Source organism: Amblyomma maculatum, chromosome 1 (assembly GCF_055883805.1).
Source record: "Amblyomma maculatum isolate TAMU_Amacu chromosome 1, ASM5588380v1, whole genome shotgun sequence".
Taxonomy (NCBI): Eukaryota; Metazoa; Arthropoda; class Arachnida; order Ixodida; family Ixodidae; genus Amblyomma; species Amblyomma maculatum.
In genome coordinates, this window is record NC_139344.1 from 499,450,937 (window position 1) to 499,469,478 (window position 18,542).

The 18,542-nt window shown below is 44.7% G+C and overlaps 1 protein-coding gene across 9 annotated transcripts in view; it reads right to left on the reverse strand.

Moving 5' to 3' along the window:
* LOC146210312 (uncharacterized) overlaps nt 1–18,542 on the reverse strand; it is a 165,457-nt gene that overhangs the window by 67,391 nt on the left and 79,524 nt on the right. For 2 of the 9 annotated variants that reach the window (XM_084609299.1, XM_084609304.1), the window contains exon 4: nt 13,697–15,680. The exons of the other annotated variants lie outside the window; for them this stretch is intronic. In XM_084609299.1, the coding sequence (XP_084465425.1) occupies nt 15,673–15,680 (8 nt within the window). In that variant the 3' untranslated portion in view covers nt 13,697–15,672. Of the gene's footprint in view, nt 1–13,696; nt 15,681–18,542 lie in introns of those variants that run through there. 9 annotated transcript variants of the gene reach the window in all.

The window sequence follows — 18,542 nt, forward strand, 5'->3', positions numbered from 1 at the left end:
AAACTATATTCCTCAGCCGGCATGCGTCAATGACACCCCCCCACGGTAAGCGTATGCCCGATTTCAATAGCAGGAAGTTGTGGTCAGCCTAAGCTGCGGACAAAAATCACTCCTTGCACTTTGTCTCTGATTTCCTCCATATGTTGAGGAATGTGCAGGACAGTTTGTTCAGCACCTTATAAAAACTGCATGGTATGGATCCATGAGAAAAGCCAGTTAGATGAACAGAGGCATTATCATATACTGCACAAAGAAAAAAGCATCAGTCTAGCATGATGAGACTGTATGAGCAGTTCTTGTTCAAGATGGAGCCTGGAACAACAAAAAATTCAACTACATTCTCTCTTTTACATCTTCCTAGTGTCCACTCAATGCTCTCATATATTCTGATCTGCTTATATGTAACAGGGTAAGCAGGTTTCAATGCATGATCTTGCACGTAAAAACCATCAGCATGACAATACTGACAAAGGCGACTATTTCCAATTTGTGCACTCCTAGAAATGTTTTCTCATTTCAGTTTTATATTTTTAAAGCCAACTTCTATAGCCCCATATTGGTGCTTCCCTTGGCTTATTCACGAATGGACTCCATTCCTCGTGTAGCCCCATCTTTGCTAGTGGCGGATCTGGAAACGGACTGATGCTGCTGACGACAGACTATCCAACGTGATTTCAGAAGTGCAGATGTGGAAGATAGAGTTTTCAGCGACAGTAAAAGAGTTCCCGCCGAACATTGAAGATCGGTCATCTGCGCTGACGACCAGGACGTAATGCCTAGCTCGCGTGGTCATCCTGTGTTACACAAATGCAACGAGCACCGCAGATTTTCCACGAAAAACGCCTGTGCTTTTCCTGAAGGGACATTGACGGTAGACGGCATGGCTCCTATATAACGTCGAACAAGCCTGGGGGGACTATCACTCTGGAGCAGACCAGGCAGCCGTATGGTTGCGCAGCGATTTACCTTGTTTACCATTTGTGCAGCTATGTTTGTATTTTAGCCACTCAATATTTAGCTCCTGGTCTGCTCCAAGTGTGCTTGGTTTTTTGTGTGTTTTGTGGTGTGTATCTTGCAAACGTGTATATGTAGTTTACCTTTTCAGCCTTTTGCGCTCTGCCGCTGAACTACAAGTAATTTTTTTATCAGACTGGCCACTAGCTTATATAGCTATCGGTCGAAACAGTGTTTGCACATATTGTTATCGCAATAAAGTTCCCTTCCAAAACCAGTCACGCAACTTCTTTATCCAGGTGTAGCCACCGCTTATGGCACATGCAGAATGTTCTTCTTAAGATATTACAGTTGATGAAGATGACGGTTTCACTGCAGCGAAGGAGACTGCACCAGAACTTATGCAGCAACCTTAGACACCACCAGGAGAAACATGCAGAGCCTGGTCCAGTGCACCCATTACAGCCCAATGTTGACAAGACGTGTTAGCAACTTGCCTCCTTAACAAAAAGAGTGCGATGTCATACTATTGCTACCCAGGTACCAGAACATTTGTCTTGTACCAGCCTAAATCACCATGTTTAGAGAGATGTGTAAAGCCATTCTAGAGTTGTTTTTATTAAAAAGAGCTGCATTACATAAAAGCAGAACTGGGAATTCGTGAGCAGCATTATCAAAGACAACAGCCCGTTCAAAGACAACAGCCCGTTTACATAAAACTATGGTGTAAAGCCAACAGATGTCGGCCTAGATGACTCAAACCGTTCTCAGTCGTCTATGGCAGAACACCCTACATCCCTCTCGACGCGCAGTTGGGCCTTCACCGTTAGACTACGTCACCAATTGACTCCGCCCAACGACTTTGTTTCGCCCGCCTCGACGCTCACCGCAACCTTCTCACGGCTCATGTGCGTGTGAGAGTGGCCAATGCAGCATCACCACCACTTCCCACCTTCCGGTCTGGTGACTTGGTCCTCGTTCGCCGCACCGTCCGCACGACTGGCCCTGCCACGAAGCTGATGCCCCGATACTGCGGCCCTTACCGTGTCGTTGAACGGCTCGGCCCCGTGACATACCGCCTCGGAGACCTCCCCGAGCATGGACGATGCAGTGTGCACCACATTTTCACGGAGCATGTGTAAACATGAAGCAATATGTCAACAGCGCCAGCATTGACTCCGACTTAGATACCGGGTCATCACCACTACTGTCGTCGCCAGCTGCCTCACTGCCTTCCCCACGAAATGCCGCCCCATAAGCGGAGCACCTGCAACAGCTCACTGAAACTCCCCCCCCCCCCCCCCCCGGTGGAAAGATGTTACGGTGCACGCCGAGGAGCGCTGCGCCAGAAAAGGAAGAGGCGCAGGACGAGCGCGAGACAAGCGCGCGGCGCCAGCGCGAGGGTTAGAGAACAAAAGAAGAGCGCTGGGGCAAGTGGTGTTTGCCTGGTGTCCTCTGTTCTGTGTCTATCTCTAGGCGGGCACAGGGGCCCGCAACATTATATAACGCATTACAAGTTCTTCAATAAGATGACTGAAGGACAAATTTTGCAGCTTATGTGATGTGTCGCACTGAAACCAAACTTGTCAACATGCATGGCAGTTTTCTTGCCTCGCAGTGTTGAGTGCAAAAGCTGCCGCAGAAACAAAACGATCTCAGTTTCTGTGGGACGGAGCCACGAAGGAGGCGAGTATATCCGTGATGGTGCGGTTAACACGCTCCACGAGGCCATTGCACTGGGGATGATTGACGGATGTAGTGGAATGTGCAATGCCAAAGGAGCGGAGGGCTCGTTCAAATTCATGGGACAAACACGAGTATAAAAATCGATGTATCTAAATGCAGATAACTACGGATTTGCTGAAGGACGGGGGGATATCGTGTTAGAAAAACTGGCCACCTTGTATACGCAGTGCCTGATGTCATCGACGGTACCGGAACCATGGAAGAATGCAAACATTATCCTCATTCATAAGAAAGAGGACTCTAAGGACCTTAAAAATTACAGACCAATCAGCTTACTGTCTGTTACGTATAAGGTATTTACTAAGATATGCGGATGATACCACTTTAATGGCAGAAAGTTGTGTTGTGTTGTGTTGGGTTTTTTTGGCGCATAAGCAACTAAGGCTATCATGCGCCACGAGCAAGGTGAAAGTTTTGTTTTGCAAGAAATGGGAAAATGAGTGTGTTAAAAACTAATTTGTTTAAAAATCTCCTTTTAAAAGCTTGGGTTGTTTTAGATCCAATGGCGCTTAAGCTGCCAACACCATGATGTGCCTAGCACAAGGTTTCAGTTTCTCTTAGTGACGTATGTTTCATTTTTTCCTACAGTTTGTGTAAAACATTTGCTTCCCTTATGAAACTAAAAACACAAGATAAATCAACAAGTCCATCATCATCTAAAATCAGTTTAGGGTGAAAAGGAATGTATTCTTTGTAAAACTTTGCAAAAAATTGTTTTCTTATCCTTTCAAGACTTGCGCATGTGAATAAAATGTGGTTAATAGTTAGTTCCTCTCCGCATTTTTCGCATCGTGGTTTCTCTTCTTTTTTCAACAAAAAATTGTGTGTCAGGTGCGTGTGTCCAATGCGGAGACGGCATAGGATCACTTCTATAAAACGCTCCTTATGCCGGCACGACATCCATTCTCCCAAAATGGGCTTTACCAAGTGTAGTTTATTTCCCACTTCACTGTCCCAGGCAGACTGCCATTTTTCTTTTAATTTGAGATGTACAAGTTTCGTACAGTCTTTGTAAGGTATGCTTATACTCTTTATTTGCTTGTCGCGGGCTTCAGCAGCACATGTGTCTGCTCTGTCATTGCCTTTAATGCCCACGTGACTCGGGACCCAGCAGAATTTTACGTTGTATCCTCGAGCTATGGCTGTTGTTATATTGTGTATTATGTTTCCGAGTAAAGGAGCAGCTGCATTTCTGGAATTTAGAGCTGTGAGAACACTTAGAGAGTCTGTAAATATAATGCTGTTTATGACATTCTCTTTTAATATTTTCTCTACGGCAACAGAAATGGCATAGGATTCAGCAGTGAAAATAGACGCACAGTGTGGAAGTCTTATGATTTCCACAGAATCTCCTTGCACAACTGCACTTCCAGTGTACACAGCAGTTTTAGATCCATCGGTATAAAAGTCTGTGAAGTTTTTGTACTTTTCCTGCAAATTTAGGAATTCCTGAATAATGTGCTCTTGTGGGGTTTTGGTTTTTGGAAACTGTGTGAGAGTGAGGTCACAGATTTCAGGAAGACTGTACCATGGAGGTAGAGGGCTGTTGTTTTGTGCGACATCAGGCAAGGTGTCCAGGACCTGCAACTCACTGCACATGCTTTCGAATCGCATGATCAGTGGCCTTGTTGCTTTGGGTTTATTTGTGAAAATTAATCGAGAGGGGCAAGTTGTGACAACTGGATAACAGAGGTGTTTTTTCTGTGACCTTATTCTTAGAATGTAAGCACACGTGAGGGCTATTCGTCTGTCTTCCAGTGAAGGCTCATTTGTTTCTACATACAGGCTGCTTATAGGGGATGTTCTGTATGCACCGCATGCAAGGCGCAGACCTAAGTTATGTACAGGGTCCAGTTTTTTTAGATATGAAGGCCTAGCTGAACCGTACACTATACTCCCATAGTCCACGCGGGAGCGTACAACAGAACGGTATACATGTAAAAGACATGCCCTGTCGGAACCCCATTGTTTCCGCGAAAGAACTTTCAGTATGTTAAGAGATTTTGAGGCTTTCTTTTTTAGTGTGTTTATGTGAGGTAGAAATGTGAGTTTTTTATCGAAAGTAATGCCTAGGAATTTGTGCTCTTCTTTAACTGGTAATTCGGTTCTATTTAAGTGCAAGACAGGGTTGTTCTGAATACCCCGTTTGAGTGAAAACATAACTGCCACCGTCTTTTGGGGGGAAAACTGAAACCCATTTTTGTCGGCCCATGCCACTAGTTTATTTATTGTTATTTGTATTTGTCTCTCACACGTTGATATATTGGAAGAGGTGCAGGCTATCTGGAGGTCATCTACGTAGAGTGAACACATAATGGAATTTGGGATTTCATTGGTAATGGAATTGATTTTTACAACAAAAAGCGTTGTGCTTAGAATGCACCCCTGAGGTACCCCATTCTCCTGAATGAAGCTTCTTGACAAGGTGGTACCGAGGCGCACTTGGAATGAACGATGTGAAAGAGTCTTTTAAAACACTGAGCATTCGACCACAGATGCCCAAAGCTGCTAGATCACGTAGGATGCCGAATCTCCAAGTTGTATCATATGCCTTTTCTAGATCGAAGAAAACAGCGAGACAATGCTGTCTATGTATAAGCGCCTCGCGGACAGTGTTTTCGAGGTGCACTAGATGGTCTGTAGTTGAGCACCCTTTCTTAAAACCGCACTGATGAATATTAAGCAGTTTACTTGATTCTAAAATAAAAGTTATTCTAGTGTTTAAAATACTTTCAAAAGATTTTGCTAAGCAACTCCCAGGACAGGTCGGCGGCTTGCCGGGTTTTAGGAACAGCACAATTATGGCTCTTTTCCAAGTCTCCGGTATTTTAGCTAGTACCCAGATTTTGTTAAAAAAACTTTAGAAGCGCTTCTACAGATGCTTCTGATAGATGGGCGAGCATCTCATAATGAATCTCATCAGGACCAGGTGCAGTTTTTTTACCGCAAGCGAGAACATCCTTCAGTTCTTGCAGCATAATCAACCTATAGGGTGTGTTCGTGCTGCCCCTCGTAGGAAGCCTATTTTTCAATCCTGTCCTTGTACTTAAGAATGTTTCCGTATAGTGTGCAGAACTCGAAATTTTGTGGAAATGCTCCCCTAGTATTTTAGCTTGTTCTTCGATGCTTGTCTGTGTATTAGGAGCTGTGAAGATTGGAATTGTAAATGGGGAGAAGCTGCCATTTAGTTTATGAATTTGTTCCCACATTTTTTTTTGATGTTGTGGAGCTGTTTATAGATGTGACATACTTCTGCCATAATTTTTTTTCGGCATTACGACGAATATATCTAGCTTTGGCTCTTGCTTTTTTAAAAACTCAGATTTTCATGGTTGGGTATCTCCGAAAAATACCCCAGGCTTTATTTTGTTCTTTTTTGGCCTCTTTACAGTCCTGTGTCCACCAGACTTTGTGGTTTTGGTGCACTACTCCTGTGGATTGGGGAATAGATAGACGTGCTGCCGCAACAACTCGCTTTGCCTGTGGCTGGGGAGTAGTATGTTGGATTGCCAGAGTTTAGGAGACACACGTTGCTGCTTAAAATAAAATCTTCGATAAGCTGACCATGAGTATCTGTTTGCTCGCTGCCCCAAAGACACGAATGAGCATTAAAATCACCAACTAAAAGATACGGCTCGGGAAGCTGTTGTAAAAGGTCTTCTAAATCATCTAGTGCTATCTTGATGTGTGGTTGGAGGTATACTGAACATACTGTGATGGTTTTATGTGTTAATAATGTGGCTGCTACCGCTTCAAGTCTGGTATTAAGAGTCAGCTCCTGAGCAGCGACTCCAGTTTTCACGACGATGGCTACACCACCTGAGAGTCTGCTGGACAGCTCCCGGTCCCGGCGGATGATTTTATAATTCTTAAGGAAATTTTTGTTCTGAGGACCTAAGTTGGTTTCCTGGAGACACAAAGCCAATGGGGAGAATGTAGCCAGGATGTCCTTTATGTCGCTGTAATTATTTAGTAGTCCTCTACAATTCCAATGTATTATACACGCCATCTTATTTTATGAAAAACGTGAAAACTAGCTTAGGTTTTTTTTTGGCCCAACGACTCGGGGCCTGTCTTTTTTTTTGACGGCCTAAGCTGTGCCGTTGTCCGTCTGACGTCGAAGGCACAGCCCTACCGGGGCTCGTGTCCACTGCCTCCTCTTCAGAGGCAGCGGAGGAGCGCGCCCCAGATAAGTGTTCTTTCGTGTTAGGCCTCGCCTCATGAGGAGAGACCTTCAGGCTTGTCAACCCGGAGGGCTGCATAGCCTTCTTTTGAGATGGAGGTGGGGGAGCAGCATGAGCCACTTTCACCTGGGGCACGGGTAGCTCTGCCCGAGGCTCACTCTGTGTGGCCTGGGCAGGTGCTAAATGCTGGTGTGGCACCCTGCACCGTTGTGCCATACCAGAATAACTTGGTTTTGCAGTGAACTGAAAAGCAGGAGTAGTAGCCAGTTTTTGTCGCGCTTCTTTATATGACAAGTTTTCTTTTGTTTTGATAGTGATTACTTCTTTTTCAGTTTTCCACGTGGGGCAAGACCTTGAATAAGCAGGGTGTTCTCCTTCACAGTTAGCACACTGCAATGTGGTTTCGGTGCATTCATCAGTTGAGTGTTCTTTTGAAGCGCATTTCGCACAAGTTCGGCGACCGCGACAACTCTGTGAGCCGTGGCCGAATTTCTGGCAGTTAAAGCATCGTCTAGGGTTCGGTATATAATATCTTACACTAATCTTCAGGTAGCCTACTTCAATGGTGTCAGGGAGAGCACTGGAAGCAAATGTAAGGACAATGTGCTTCGTTGGGACTTCTTTGTTTTCGTTTCTTATCTTAATCCTCTGGACATTTACAACGTTCTGATAAGCAAGTCCTTCTAACAGTTCTTTTTCTGTCAAGTGTATGAAATCATTTTCTGAAATCACACCTCGGACAGTGTTCAGTGATCGATGAGCAGTGATCGAGACAGGTATGTCCCCGATAGACTCAATGTTGGACAGTTTCGAGTATTGCATGTAGTCTTTCAATTCAAACAGTAGGTCTCCACTTGCCAGTTTTTTCACCCTGTAACCTGCACCTAGTGCACTTGTCAGTGATTTCTCAACTATGAATGGGGAGATAATTCTTGCTGATTTTTGCTTTTCACTCATCATCATCATCATCATCAGCCTGATTATACCCACTGCAGGGCGAAGGCCTCTACCATATTTCTCCACTTAACCCGGTTCTGTGCTAGCTGCATCCACTTGACCCCTACGAACTTCTTAATCTCATCCGCCCACCTAACTTTCTGCCGCCCCCTGCTACGCTTTCCTTCCCTTGGAATCCCGTTTGTTACCCTCAGCGACCATCGGTTATCCTCTCTTCGCACTACATGTCCTGCCCATGTCCATTTCTTCTTCTTAATTTCCACTAGAATGTCGGTAACTTGAGTTATTTCTCTGACCCAATCTGCACGCTTCCCATCTCTTATTGTTACCCCTACCATTTTTCGTTCCATAGCCCACTGGGTTGTCCTCAACTTAAGTAGAACTCTCTTGGTTAGCCTCCACGTTTCAGCCCCATAGGTGAGTACAGGCAAGACACAACTGTTGTATAATTTCCTCTTGAGCGATACCGGTAAGCTGCTAGTCATAATCTGCGAGTGCTTGCCAAAAGCGCTCCATCCCAATCTTATTCTTCTTATTTCCTTTTCATGGTCTGGATCTGCGGTTACTACCTGTCCTAAGTAGACATATTCGCCTACTACTTCCAGTATTCCGCTACCTAATGTAAACTGCTGTTCCTTCCCGAGGCTGTTGAACATTACCTTAGTCTTCTGCATATTGATTTTCAAGCCTACCTTTCTACTTTTTCTGTCTAGGTCATCAATCATTATTTGCAGTTCATCCCCCGAGTTGCTTAGCAAAGCAATGTCATCAGCAAATCGCAGATTACTGAGGTATTCTCGATCTACCCTTATCCCTAACTGCTCCCATTCCAAGTCTCTGAATACTTCCTCTAAACAAGCTGTGAATAGTACTGGAGAGATTGTGTCTCCTTGCCTAACACCTTTCTTTATGGGAATTTTGTTACTTTCTTTATGCAGAACTATGGTTGCTGTGCAGCCACTATATATATCTTCCAGCACTTTCACGTACGGCTCGTCTACCCCCTGATTTCGCAATGCCTGCATCACCGCCGAGGTTTCAACTGAGTCAAATGCTTTTTCGTAATCAATGAATGCTATGGTTATATTCCGAGCATTTTTCTATCACCTGATTGATGGTATGGATATGATCGATAGTAGAGTACAGTTTCCGAAACCCTGCTTGATCCTTTGCTTGATTGCAGTCTAAGGTTGTACTGATTCTATTAGCGATTACCTTAGTAAATACCTTATACATAACAGACAGTAAGCTGATTGGTCTGTAATTTTTAAGGTCCTTAGAGTCCCCTTTCTTGTGAATGAGGATAATGTTTGCATTCTTCCATGGTTCCGGTACCGTCGATGACACGAGGCACTGCGTATACAGGGTGGCCAGTTTTTCTAGCACGATATCCCCCCCGTCTTTCAGCAAATCTGTAGTTATCTGATCCTCTCCAGCTGATTGCCCCCTTTTCATAGTTTCTAGTGCTTTCTTGACCTCGTCCTTCGTCACTGGTGGAACGTCTGACTGTTTTTCCCTACCGCCAATCTCATTACGGTCCAGACTACTTTGGCTATTGTAGAGATCTGTATAGAACTCCTCGGCTACTTTGACTATCTTGTCCATATTAGTGATGACGTTGCCCGCCTTGTCCCTTATCGCATACATCTGGTTTTTACCTATGCCCAATTTCTTCTTTACCGCTTTAAGGCTTCCCCCGTTCTTTACAGCATGCTCAATTTTCTCCATGTTATACTTCCTTATATCGGCCACTCTGCGCTTATTGATTAGCTTTGATATCTCGGCCAATTCGATCTGGTCTGTTGGATTGGAAGCTTTCATAATCTTACGTTTCCTAATCACATGTTTCGTCTCCTTAGACAGCTTACCGGTATCCTCTCTAACTATCCTACCGCCTACTTCTACAGCGCACTCAGTAATGATATCTCTGAAATTATTGTTCCTTGCCTCTAGGGTAATATCGCTATCCTCAGAGCTGAATACCTATTCTGTAGCGAGATCCTGAACTCTTCTGCCCTCCCCCTCACCGCTAATTCGTTGATGGGTTTCTTTCTTACTAATCTGTTGCGTTCCTTCTTCAGATTTAGGCTAATTCGGGACCTCACCATCCTGTGGTCACTGCATCGCACTTTCCCGATTACCTCTATATCCTGCATAATAGCGGGGGTTGAACACATTATGAAGTCGATTTCATTTTTAGTCTCTCCGTTAGGACTTTTCCATGTCCATTTCCGGTTCTTCCGTTTGCTGAAGAAGGCATTCATGATTCGTAAGTTATTGCGCTCTGCAAGCTCAACTAGTAACTCTCCCCTGCTATTCCTAGAGCCAATGCCATAGTCACCTACTGCCTTGTCTCCTGTCTGTTTTTTCCCTACCTTGGCATTGAAGTCGCCCGTTAGTACAGTATACTGCGTCTTTAATTTTCGCATTGCCGATTCTACATCTTCATAGAAGCTTTCAACTGCCTGGTCATCATAACTACATGTAGGTGCATAGGCCTGTACAACCTTCAGTTTATACCGCTTATTAAGCCTAATTACGATGCCAGCAACCCTCTCATTAATACTATAGAATTCATCTATATTACCCGCTATATACTTCTCTACAAGGAAACCTACTCCTAGTTGTCGCCTCTCTGGTAAACCTCAATAACACAGTACATGCCCATCCTTCAGTACAGTGTATGCCTCATTCGGCCTCCTAACCTCACTAAGCCCTATGACATCCCATTTCATGCCCTCTAGTTCCTCTAACAGCACTGCTAAACTAGCTTCACTAGCTAGGGTTCTAGCATTAAACGTTGACAGGGTCAGTTTCCAATGGCGGCCTGTCCAGCAGAACCAGGCTTTCTTAGCACCCCCTGCTGCGTCACAGGTCTGACCGCCGCCGTGGTCAGTTGTTCCGCAGCCGCTGGTGACTGAGGGCCGGGGTTTCATGGAGCTTATCATAGGAGGTTGTGGCCAATTACAGCACCAGGGTGGCCAACTCCTGTTCTGGTGAAAGAGTGCATTGCCGGAGGTGTTCATCGGCATCAGGTCGCACCCCAAACCTGTTTATGCAATTCCATCGACACGTGGATTTTTTTTTTTTTTGTTCCGGTGGAGAATTGCGCGGCACCGGGATTTGAGCCCCGGTCCTCTTGCATGCGAGGCGGATGTTCTACCGCTACGCCACCGCTGCACCCTTCACTGCACCCTTCACTCTTCACTATGTATCACTTAGTACTTTGGGAAAACTTCTTTGTTTTTTTGGAAAAATTCATGGGTTACATCGGTCCGCCCTCTTTTGAGAGGGCGATCAGTTCCAGAAAGAGAAGCAGCCATAAAATGTGTGATATTTTTCGGCCAAAGTGGCAGCCACCCACCATAGAGCCCAACAAGGGGACGGGAAAGGAGCTTGTACAGAGTCCTGGCCATGTCAGCTGTACACTCCGACTATAACCAAACACGGCGTAACGCAGGGTGGTTAACCACACAAGGTTCCCTCGCCGCCAGGAAAAAGGAAAAAGCGAGAAGGGAGGAGAAGACAGGAAAGTTCTGAGAAAGAAGATAGGAAAGTGAAAGATGGAGGGGAGGTTAGGAAAAGGCGACTGCCGATTTCCCCTGGGTGGGTCAGCCCGAAGATGCCGTCTATGGGAAGCGTGGGCCAAAGTGGTGTGTTGCCTCCACCAAGGGGCCTTAAGGGTCCAAACACTCGGCATCGGCTCAACCACCAGGATGCCCTTTTCCCCAGACACGACGATGCCACGCACGGCTAAGCGTGGGTGCTCGGGGTTCGTGGTGTCGCACAAAACACACAAACACCTGCTTTAACAGGTGCCCCCTGCGGGGTGTAATTACAGCATTGCACCACAAAAATGCAACGGAGGCCTTAATTGGAGATATCACCCACGATTTTGTAAAAGCCGATAAAAAAGGACAGGTTTAAAAATATGCTGGGTCCCCAGCCACATGTGGATCAGGGGGAATGAAAAAGAGGACGAATGTGCATCACGCGCCCATAACACTAAAATAAAATCACGAGGCTTCAAGGGATAATGAAACAAATAACAAGCTACACTTCGTAAAGCCTATTATTCAAGACTGAAATTATCGAGTTTTATAGAGCGTTTTTTTTTTTTCACGATCCTGTGTCGCCTTCGCATTGGACATACACATCTCACACACAACTTCATACAAGGGGAGTAAGAAAAACCTACATGTGAGACATGCAATAAACAACTGACAGTTAACCCCATTCTAATATTATGTACGAAATATGAGGAAACATTTTATGTGTTTCGATAGTAAACAAATCCCATTTCATCAGTTTCTCACAAAGAGAGAATGCTATTGTCGAAATTTCTTCTATTTTTGATGTTTTTAAACGAAGTAAACTTATTAATCAAAGTCTTGGCGCATGATGGCCTTAGTTTCCCATGTGCCCTAAAACCCAACACAACAACAACAGCCTCTTCGGTAACCAAATTTCTGTTGGTAACAACATTCCGGTAATGCATTCCTTTTCTGTCATCATGGGCTTTTTTCCTTTATATAAAACATCCATTCATTCCAGCTTAACCACCTTCCTGAAGGAGAAATTTGCATTTTCACTGGACCTCGTGGGATAAGTCGTGATGGCGAAACTCGAGTCTGCGGCGTGAAAGCAGGTGGCGCTGCAGTCGAGGACAGCTCTCTCACAGGCTTCACGGAAATTGCAACGGGTAAGCATGTGTTCAGTATTCAGCTAGGTGGACAGTTTCGCCTCCAAGCCAATAAACCATAACCATTACCCCTGGAGCGGAAGCTAATGCCTTACATTTATTCCAAAGCGGCTGCCACAAATACTACAGTACCAGTATGAAATATTTGCTCTCCGTCGATACTGCAGGTATCAAGTGTGTACAAGGCACAGTGGTGCTTACCTGTGCCTAGAGAATTTATGCACTTGCTGCAACCACCCATGACACAACAGCAGAAGAGGTGGATATACCTGTGTTAATGTCAGGATTTCCTCGCTTCCGACAGTGATCAACCGATAACCCCAAGCTAACATTAAACAGTTGTGGATACCTGGTCACTAGTGTGACCAGGTATCCACAAATAATAAAGATCGGACCTTAATGTGATGGTGGCGGTCCCCACGGCAGAAAGCCTGAACCACGCACGTACGTGATCCACCGGTTATGCCTGTAAGAGGGAGTGCCGCGGCGCCGTCTTGAAGACCGGAAGTCAATGAAGGGGATGACAGCTGTGCCCTGATGTCTCTGTGAACCCTAAAATCATGCGTAACCTCGCGTGATAATTACGCGTGGCTGTTACAGTGTGACAGAACATGTCTCCAAATAAATATGGGGAAATATGCAATATTGCATAAAAATTATAAAAAGGGGAGAAACAATTAGCAAAAATCCATACTCGTTGATTTCAATATGAGCATGCTAATTAATAAGCAGTAACATTAAGAAAGAACATCTGCAAACAACTAAAATCAATAATATTGGAAAAGTAAAATGGTAGGCTATCAGCACAATTTGGTAGAATTTTCTTGATTATGTAATTACCACCGTAATCTAAACTGCTCGCATAATCTCAGAATTTCAACGAGGCAAACGGAGCAGTCCGCGCACGAGGGCACCAGTCAAGTAGCACAGTAGAGCAAGAAAACCGAAATAAAGGGAAGCATGGCTTGCCGAGCGATGAAGAAAAGAGCACACAAAGCGTGAATTGCTGCACATCCTGTCTTTTTCTTGGCTCTTTCATTTCCTCAAAAGTAACAAATAAGCCAGCGATATAATGCGTTCCTATATATATATATATATATATATATATATATATATGCACACATCAAAGTAGCTATTTGCTATTCCTAGCACGATTTTCGGTTTTGAAGCTTTGATCGTCACGCCGCCTTAAAGGTATGCGCCGGAGCTACGTGGGCAGGGAAAATTTTGTAGGCTGTAGGAAATCTTCACTACATTGCCACGCATAAAATTTTTTATCGCAAGATGAAGCTTAACTATTTAGCCCAAATTGACATTCTTCTAAACCATTAATCATGTTGGCTATAGGGGCCATATGTAACAGAAAATATATTTAGAAAGCTGTGTATTCATAAGTCACTGAGAACAAAATATATCAGAAAGGCTGCGTTAATCATATCTGGTTCACTTTTCATACCCTTCTACTTCAAGATGACAGACATGGAGTACGACTGAAATCGACAATATGCAGATTGTCTTCCAACTTGAGCATCACAAGAATTTTGTATCTTTTTCCCAGCTTTACAAGAGACAATAACAGATTTTTTTGCAGATAGTGACAGTGTAGGGCAGTATTGTTTATGCATCCAGAAATTATGACACCAGAGCTTAATGGTTTTTGCTTGGTGCATGTGAAGAAATTAAGCAGGAATAAGTTCTTAAAAGAGGTCCATATTTTAAAGCAATGAAACTGCTCATGGATCTTTTTCTCAATGTGAAAAATACAGGTGTATGTTAATGAAGCAATGAAACTGAATTGAAAATGAAAAATAGGTTATGTATAAACAAAGAAGGAGGGTAAAAAAGTAGGAAAGGAAAAGCTCGGAAGCACATCACATTTTTCACTGTGGCCATGGAAAAAGTCTGGCTCTTCTGGACGATGACACCGGCTAGGCAGTTTCCATCAACCTTAGCCTCAGACCATTTGTGCCAAGTGAACACCTTACTGCAACATTTCTAACTAAAGACCACTATTGATAATACGTCTATGGAAAAGTTTCGCTTCTCGTCTTGCAACTCATTACATGATGAAGCTGAAAAAAGTTCCGCTTATAATAAAGTTGGCTATGAGCTTGACAGTTTTCACTGGTGACAGTTTTCACTTTTTGACAGTTTTCACTGGTGCAGTATGTTACTGTGAATGGTACATCTGGCCACTCTATTGATGTGCACTCCACTGGTGTCTTATTCATGACATGCAGTGTTTATTCCCTTCAAATTTAATTTATCCTAAGAGTGGCACAAGGTTGCTGCTGCAAGGTGCACGATGCAAACCAGCAACTTTCACTTGATGTACTAGTGGTGAAAGTGTGTTGCTATTGCTAGGGGGAAGGACTATACAACCAAGGCACAGCAGAAGCCAAACATTATAGTGATTGTGGACAATCCCTGCCAATTCTAGTTCATCGGGACAGTTTGTCCATATCGTAACAGTAGCAACTGGTGGCTGCATGGGCAGCAAGAGCGCAAGTATGCTGCAAAGGTTAAAACATGCCAATGATAGTACCTTTTTGCTTCATGCACGTTGGCTACAAATGAATTATTTCTTCTCTATTCCTCTATGTGAAAACAGTTGTTTCATGCATTCTGTCTCGCTTAACTGATCAGTATTAGACATATACCTTCACCAGACATGGCACTTTGGGCTGGTGGCGGAGAGAAATGGATTAATATATTGTAGCAACAAATTGTCATTAAACTTTTATCCCTTACTTCGTTTGCAAAAAAAAAAAAAACTTGCTTTTAGAAGTTGAACCACTTATACCACACCAAAAGAGCAACAAAACGCTGTTTAGTCACCAAACTAACGAAACAAAACTCGCGAGTGCAGTCAGAGGCAGCAGATGGCAACGGGGCATAACACAAACAAGATTGTTCTCAAAAGTGCCACATGGCTGTCATTTATCGAAAAAGTAGCATACAAAAACAATGTTTCATACTGTAAAAGTCTGATGGTAGTGCGGATGATATACAAATTTTGGAATTGGTTTCCAAGATCAAATAAAGGGTGTGCGTTTGACTGCGTAGATCACAGCAGATTGTGGCAAGCTCTCCGAGAGATGGGAGTTCCAATTCACCTCATCTGTCTCCTCAGGAACCTGTATGAAGGGCAAGAGGCCACAGTCAGAACTGGGCATGGTCTTACTGATTGGTTTCCGATTGAGAAAGGGGTGAGGCAAGGCTGCATACTGTCGCCCTGCCTATTTAACCTATATGCAGAGTGCATCATGAGGAAGGCCGGTCTGGACGAGTCTTCAGCTGGAGTGAAGATTGCTGGAAAACGTATCAACAACCTTAGATATGCGGATGATACCACTTTAATGGCAGAAAGTGAAGTGGAACTCAAGAGACTTCTGATGCGCGTACAAGAAGAGAGTGAGAAGTTTGGGCTTAAACTGAACATTAAAAAGACGAAGATCATGGCGTCTTGCCCTATCAAGTCCTGGAGCATCAATGGACAAGAAGTGGAAGCTGTGACAGATTTTCTGTTCTTGGGCGCCAAGATTACCTCGGAAGGAGACTGCAGCCATGAAATTAGGAGACGCCTGCTTCTGGGAAAGAGAGCAATGGTTAGCCTTGACCGCCTAGTAAAGAGCAGAGACATTAGTCTGCCAACCAAGATCCGTATAACCCGTGCTATGGTCTTTCCAGTTGTGATGTATGGATGCGAGAGTTGGACTGTGAAAAAGGCTGACCGCCGAAGAATTGACGCGTTTGAATTGTGGTGCTGGCGAAGACTCTTAAGAGTTCCTTGGACTGCCAGAAGATCAAATCAGTCGATATTGTCGACCATAAACCCTGACTGCTCATTGGAGGGTCAAATTCTAAAGTTAAAGCTCAGCTACTTTGGTCATCTGATGAGAAGAGAGGAGTCGCTGGAGAAAGATTTGATGTTGGGAAAGGTTGAGGGTCGCCGGAGAAGGGGTAGGCAGCGAACGCGATGGTTAGATGGCATTCTCGAGGCATTGCAGATGAAGCTATGTGATGTTAAGAAGATAGTGAGAGACCGGAAAGCGTGGCGTGACATGGTCCATAGGGTCACGAAAAGTCGGACACGACTGAACGCCTGAACTGAACTGATGTCATTCATGAAAGCGGACGAGTAACGAACTTCGTGCTTTACACATAACCAAACGTCAATCACAGCTGTTTCATTTAGAGTTCCAACAACAGAACTCACTTGAAAGCTTGCAGAAGCCGCACATTACTGTCAGTAGAACAAAACCAGTCATCCCGAAAGCAGCCAGGTGCTTTTAATCTCCGCATTTTCATTTCATTGTCGCCTTGCGAAATGCACAAATCATTCTCACTGCATGCACGGTGGAACGTGTCTGCACGCAATAGAGGCGGCCAGAAAGCACAGCTGCGGATGACTTGCTTGTTTTTAAATGCAGGTCTTTTCCTTACCGGACGGCGTAAGTAATACAGTCGTACCTTAGTGGGGATCTTGCCGAAATACAAGGTTCGGGTTACCTCGTAAAATAGATCGCACTTCGGGGCCGATTTGCATGTAAGCAGTATGTAACAAACCTGCGTCTGAGCCACGAAGGGCTCCGTGGAGCGGCCGTGCACCAGGGATTGAATCAATGCAGAAATCGCATTTAGTTCATCCGGGGCAAGACAAGATGACTAGCCTCATGCGGTCTTCGGAGAAGACTCGTGGCACAAGTATAGCACAAGAGCGCACACACACATCCACACAACAACACGGGCACCAAGGCCCACGGGTCGCTAGCATGGAATGGGGGTGCTGGCCGCAGCTCATAACAGCCAGCAGACGGCCTCTTCTCCCTCTCCATCTTCGTTTTCCCCCTCGAGCCGCTGTCCGCGGCTCGCACGTGTCCTTGATGCTTTTTCGAAGAGATGTGGATCTTAATGTCGGACTTGCCACCATGTGAAACATTAACATCACAGGCACCACGCGGTGCAAAATCCGAACTTCTTTCCTTTCTTAGACAGCACGAAGCAGGGAAATCCTCCCGCGTACGACTTCGAAAATACTTGTAAGTACTGTCGTGGCTTTGAGCCCGCCATTGCACTGCGAAATCGCTACTACTAAAACTTCAGAGTCATACTGAGTCGGATGCGGCCGCAGATCACGCAAAAATAGAGGCCAACACCAAAGTTGTCCAAACACGTGAACAAAGGAACAGCCACTAGCCTGGCGGAGGCAGTATTGAGTTTTGGATATGGATTCGTGTTCCCCCGAGTAGACGACAGAAGTAACTACAACGTTTGCAGCTGCTGATGATGATATCACAAATATGTGTTTCCCTCTCGTAGCTGCCAAAGGTACCATAATAGTGTTAACATGGCCTCCGGGATTACCCTTCCGCGCGTACAGTGGCTAGAATGATAAAGTGTGATTACCGCCAAGCGGCGCCTATGGGAGCATTGAAGCCGCCTGGTGATGCTTCCGCTGGTGATGCGGACAGCTGACAGCCGTGTGGTGCGGACGCGTGTTCCATCGCTCCTCCGATTGCACGTGGCTACCGGAAACGGACGGACTGGCGACAGCGGGCGCTTCCGAAGCGTCAAATAGATGAGTTCTTTCTTTTATTACCTTATTTCTTTTTCAGCTAGTTAGGTTAGGTGCAGCCTAAAGAATAGATTTTAGCTCTTGGTCCTAGCGGCCTGGTTTTTCGTGCCGGCAGCTAGGTTTTCTTGGCGGTTATTGTTTAGCTATCTTGTTTAGATAGATATTTTTCTTTCTAGGCTATTGGCATTCGCAGATTTGGTTTTTAACGCGTGTTTGCTAGTCGTTTCTTGTGTCTTCTTTTGGCAATTTGTATATTCTAAGAATTCGTAACAGTTATAGTTCAGTCGATGAGCGCTTAAGATGTGCAATCAAAATAAGGTAAAGTGCACTCAGTGTGAGGCGCAGGTTAATCTCAAAGAAACGCGTTTTGATTCTGTAGGTGAAGCGGAAGGCAGCGACTTTTTGTGCCAATGTTGCGTAC